Genomic DNA, 5,655 nt, shown 5'->3' with positions numbered 1-5,655 from the left:
GGTTGGGGGCGGGCAGCGAGACTAGTGTTTTGTCGTGACCACGGATCCATCCATCCTGATAGAGACGGGGAATATAGCCCCCTATCTATATAACTAGCCTCACAAGCTACTGTGGCAACGGAGCAATTATTCAAAATTTCAGTCCTAAATTTTGACAATTCTATGAATTTCTGTGATAAATTCTGCAAATTCTTCGAATTTCTGAATCCACGCCTTAAAATTCCGTTAAGTTGAAATTCATTGGATTGATGTCAATGGTTCCTGTGTACGTGATTTTCTCACTGGTTTTGGCAAGCCCATCCATGGCGGATAATACCACAAATCCTCTTCATGGCTGTAGCTCTATCAATCGCCTAAATGCTACACTTTTCAATACAAATCTTGACACAGTTTTGGAGTCACTCAGCAAAAACATCTCAACTTCTCGATTCGGAACCTTTATAGCAGGGGATTCCAGCAGTCAAGTTTATGGCCTTGCGCAGTGCAGAGCTGATTTATCTCTTACTCTCTGCGCCCAATGTTTTGAAGAGGCGCGGAACCAGCTAGCCCAATTATTTCCCACACAAAATGGAGGACAAATCTTTGTCAATGGCTGTTACTTGCGCTTCGAAAATTCGACATTTTTTACCAAAGCTACGGCTAATAGCATCTTAGATTGCAACTCTTCTTCCAATAGCAGTGCGGAAAATTTTTCTCAGAAAACTCGACATTTTTTACCAAAGGTACGGATAATAGCATCTTAGATTGCAACTCTTCTTCCAATAGCAGTGCGGAAAATTTTTCTCACAAGAGCAGAAATTGCTTAGCAAGATCGTTGATACAGCCATCAATAATAATAGCTTTGCAGTTGCGTGGACGATGGAATCGGCTTCATCCAATATATATGCTTTGGGTGAATGCTGGGAGAATATTTCAACCGTAGACTGCCAAAGCTGTCTGCAGAGAGCCCAGACAGAGTTGGAAAACTGCCTTCCGTCTCTACAAGGCCAAGATCTAGAATCCGGTTGCTATTTAAGATACGCCAACTACTCTTTCGTTTCTGTCAATGGAATTTCCGGTAATTTAATTTCTAAATTTGAAAGCTCATATACTGTATACTTCCATTGTTTTAAGCGGTAACTGAATTTCTAAATCTGAAAGCTCAGTAGCGGTTTCGATGCATTGTTTTAAGCGATAGTTTACTTTCTAAATCTGAAAACTCAATAGTGGTTTAGTTCCATCGTTTCATGGTTGAATTTTAAGGTTTGGCTGTAAAATTTCGCAGCGACGAACACAGGGAGCAATGGAGGATCGAAAGGTAAGATTGCAGGCATAATAGTTGGAGTTACTGGTGGTGTAATTCTAATGGTGGCTGCTTTCTTTGCCTTTCGGAAACGTAGACAGCCAAGATTCCAGAGGAAATGGCGAAAGAGGGATCCGCCAGGTGAGTCCCATAACAAATTTGCCTGTAGATTGTTTTTCCTTCTAATTTTCTATGCTGATAAAGCTCTCTGCAGATGGAGAATTAGAATTAGGGGAAAGAGCCTGGCGGTTTGATTATAAAGATCTTAGAGAGGCAACTGACGATTTAAATGTCAAGAACAAGATTGGCGAAGGGGGCTTCGGCCAGGTCTTCAAGGTACACAACAAACAATCCTCATCTCTTCAATTGGTAATGAAACCCTAGCGCGAAACCCTCGCCCAATTTAACGGCAGAATGAAATGTTTGAGAATTTGACAGGGAAGGCTGCAAAATGGGAGAGAAATTGCCGTGAAAAGATTGTTTCCAAGTGAATCGAATAGGGTTGCTGAAGAATTCGTGACAGAAATAGAGCTTATCAGTGGGGTCTCTCACCGGAACTTGCTTACATTACTTGGATTCGCCACGCTTGAAGAGATGAGGATGCTCGTCTTCGATTACATGGCAAACAGAAGCCTCGACAAGCATCTCTTTGGTTAGGAGCCTGAACACACGGCCATTTTGTAAATAAATGAAATTTGTATTCATTCAGTATCACTGCCGTGAAGATTGTTCATTTTGTTTATTGTAATGAACTGAAATGGGCCTATTTAGTCTCCATCGCCTAAATTTGTTTCTGTAAAAGTAGTTTGAGATTTATTTGGAATTATTAACTACGATTCAAATATACTAAAATATATTACAGGCAGAGGAGGAATTTTCCTAAGTTGGGAAGCACGCTTCGACATCATATTGGGAACAGCTCGAGGTCTCACTTATTTGCACGAGTATTCTCATGTTCGTATCGTGCACAGAGACATCAAACCTGCGAACATTCTCTTAGATGAGAAATTCCAGCCTAAAATTGCAGATTTTGGATTGGCAAGGCTTTTCCCTCATGACAAAACCGACCTCACCACAAGGATTGGGGGAACACTAAAAATTCGGGAAACCTTTTTATTTAGTGCTTTTCAATGAATAAAACTTCAAATTTTCAATTTCTGTGTGTCATTTCATATTGCAGAGGTTATACCGATCCAATAAAACTGGAAAAGTTTCAATTTCTTTGTGTCACTTGTATTAGAGAGGTTGTACTGATCCAATATTATTTCAAAAGTTTCAATTTCCTTTCCTTGTGTCACTTGTATTGCAGAGGTTATACTAATCAAATAAAACTTCAAAAGTTTCACTCTCTCTGTACCACTTGTATTGCAGAGGTTATTCTAATCCAATAAAACTTCAAAAGTTTCATTTTATCTATGTCACTTGTATAGCAGAGGTTATACTAGTCAAATAAGGCTTCAAAAGTTTCCCTTTCAATCACTTGTATTGCAGAAGTTATTCTAATCAAATAAAACTTCAAAATTTTCAGTTTATCTATTGCTTGTATTGCAGTGGTTATACTGCTCCGGAATATGCAGTCCATGGTCAGTTAACTGTTAAAGCCGATGTGTACAGCTATGGAGTGGTCGTCCTGCAGATTATTAGCGGTAGAAAATCCATACAAAATAAACTTTCAGATGATATGCAGCTTCTACTGCCCTGGGTAAGCACTTTGATTTCAGTTTGATCATTCACTAAAATCATGAGTTTTCCTATGCTAACCAAAGCTTGATATTGCAGACATGGAGGCTATACCAAAAAAATGAAGAGCTAGGTATTGTGGATCAAAGACTGGGCGGAGTGTTTATCGCGGCACAGGTATCAAGAGTGATAAACATTGCCCTTCTGTGCATCCATGACTCAGCATCAAAGAGACCATCCATGTCAAATGTTGTATCAATGCTTACAGGGAATTCTCCAATACCAAGGGTGGAGGCAACAAAGGTAAAACCTGCATTCACAGGCGAGATAGGCGATACGCAGTATGTGTTCATTGACTCCACATCACAGTCGGCTTCTTCCTCAGCAGCAAGACCATCCTCTTCCTCAGCAGCAGGGCCATCCTCTTCTTCTGCAGCAGGGGCAACTACCTCTTCCTCTGCCCTCATCTCTGGCTCTTCATAATTGCCTGTCACCCTTAAACATCACACACTAAGGTAAAAATTAAGCTCAGAACTTTGACTATTTAATACTTATAGCTTAGGAATCAAGTCTTAGTGTGTCATGTTTAAGCTGTCTGATAATCGTCTTGCTGAAAAAACACAAATTCAAACTGCTAATCTGTCATATATCAAAAAAGGGTTCTGGTATGCCAATTATTTATCAGATATGTTGAGAGCCTTCTGGTATACCCTGTTTGACAGAGAAGCTGGGAGGTTTTTGGTATGCCTATTGTTTAACATAGATGGTGAGTGCTTTCTTATATACCTTGTTTGAGGTGTTTTGGTTAATGCTAATTGTTTAGCAGAGATGCTGAGAGCATTGTGGTATACCTTGTTTAGCAGAGGTGGTGAGAGCTTTCTGGTAAGTCAAATGTCTAGCGAAGATGCTGATAGCATGAGTGTATGCCTTGTTGTTTAATAGTGATTCTAGGAGGTCTATGGTATGTCAATAGTTTAACAGAGATGCTAAGAGCTCTCTGGTATACATTGTTTAACAGGGACTTTGAGAGTTCTCTGGTTTGTAAATTGTGTATTGAAGATGCTGATATCATTGTAGTATATCTTGTTTAACAAAAATGCTGAGAGTTTTCTGGTTTGTGAATTGTGTAACAGAAATGCTGAGTACATTTTGGCATACAGTGTCCAAAAGAGATGCAGAGAGATTTCTGATATTTCAATTGTTTAACAGAGATGCCGAGAGCCTTGTGCTATACTTTGTTTAATAGAGATGCTGAATGGTTCTAGTCTCCTGATTGTTTAACAGAGATGCTAGGGCATTGGGCCACCCTTAAACATCACATACCAAGGAAAAATATAAGCTTGCAAAAAGTAAGAACTTTGTCTATTTAACACTTTTAGCTTAAGAATCAACCTTTAATGTATGGTGTATAAGCGGTCCAAGAGCGTTGTGGTACATCTTGTTCGACAGAGATGCTGAGAGCTTTCTGGTATCCCAATTGTTTAACATAGATGATGAGGGCTTTCTGGTATGCGTGTTGTTTTACAGAGATTCTGAGAGCATTGTGTTATACATTGTTTACCAGAGATGCCGACTGCCAAGAGAGCTCTCATATGCCAATTGTTGACCAGAGATGCTGACAGGTTTCTGGTATGCTTTTTATCAACAGAGTTGCAGAGAGATTTCTTGTATGTCAATTGTTTTGGAGGGATGCAGACAATTTTTTGGGGTATCATGTTTAACAGAGATGTTGGGAGGTCTCTGGCACGCAATTTGTTTACAGATGGCGAGAGCTCTCTTTCATACCTTGTTTAAAAGAGATACTGAAGTTTCTGATATGCCAATTATTTATTTAACAGAGATGCTAAGAGCTTTCTGCCATACCTTGTTTAGTAGAGATGCCTATAATTATGGACCTCAGTTGATTGAGAGAGCCCCTGAAATATTTACGTTTTTCACCAATGCTCATTGATTGAAAGTAGAGAATTGCGCTAAGGGTGGAGGAAGAATTCTAATCCCGACAAAAATAAGGTAAAGCGGGGAAGTTACCAGTCTTCCTTCTATTGGGCAGTGGTTAAATTTATCAGACATTTTTTAAAAATTGAACAACAATTGATTTTATTTTTTAACAGTGGAAGCTATTGAAAGGAAAAGGTGGACGTCAAATAACCGAGTCACAGAGGCTGCAAGTTAGGAATGGGAATAATTTCATTTCCCAGTAGACTCAGCCATTGCTCTGTCACAACAAAAAATTTTAGAGGAGAAAGGGTTTTTCTATTTTGTTGTTTATACATGAATATAAAAGAATCAATCGAGAGAGTGGGTAGACACCAAAAAAAAATAGAGTGGGTAGACACGGAGTTTTCGCTCTACTAGGGTTTTTTGCTTCATGCGAACTTTTAGTTTTCTTGTGTATGACACTTTCTCTAAGGTTTCCTTCTGTAGGCACCACTTGTCAAACCGCATTTACTACGGGAGCTTTTAGGTTAGGATATTATGGCTCCGGCCAGCGGTGAACTAGTTGTTTCTGGTATTCATGCTGCTGCTTCAGACTGCCATGATGTCGCCTTAGAACAAATGCCCGCGCAAGTTTGTCTTGAAGGTATTTCACGAGGTAATCCTGATATTATCCTTTCTTTGCAAGAATTTAATGTTGCTTGTGACTGGTTAGAGCAACATACCTTGATAGGTTATTTTGTTGGTAGGACTCCTCC

At 39.5% G+C, this 5,655-nt stretch overlaps 1 protein-coding gene across 1 annotated transcript; it reads left to right on the top strand.

The window, feature by feature from the left end:
• The first annotated feature begins 235 nt into the window (after window positions 1-235).
• Window positions 236-4,072, top strand: LOC149545719 (cysteine-rich receptor-like protein kinase 3). Its single transcript, XM_089790786.1, has 8 exons — window positions 236-722; window positions 793-1,057; window positions 1,265-1,423; window positions 1,497-1,618; window positions 1,721-1,934; window positions 2,145-2,376; window positions 2,834-2,984; window positions 3,062-4,072. The coding sequence occupies exons 1-8, from the start codon at window positions 249-251 to the stop codon at window positions 3,443-3,445; spliced, it is 2,001 nt and encodes a 666-aa protein (XP_089646912.1). The 5' UTR covers window positions 236-248; the 3' UTR covers window positions 3,446-4,072.
• The last annotated feature ends 1,583 nt before the right edge of the window (window positions 4,073-5,655 follow it).

Source organism: Cupressus sempervirens, chromosome 7, assembly GCF_028749045.1.
Source record: "Cupressus sempervirens isolate cs-2001-9-10 chromosome 7, ASM2874904v1, whole genome shotgun sequence".
Taxonomy (NCBI): Eukaryota; Viridiplantae; Streptophyta; class Pinopsida; order Cupressales; family Cupressaceae; genus Cupressus; species Cupressus sempervirens.
This window is presented reverse-complemented; position numbering and strand designations above follow the sequence as displayed.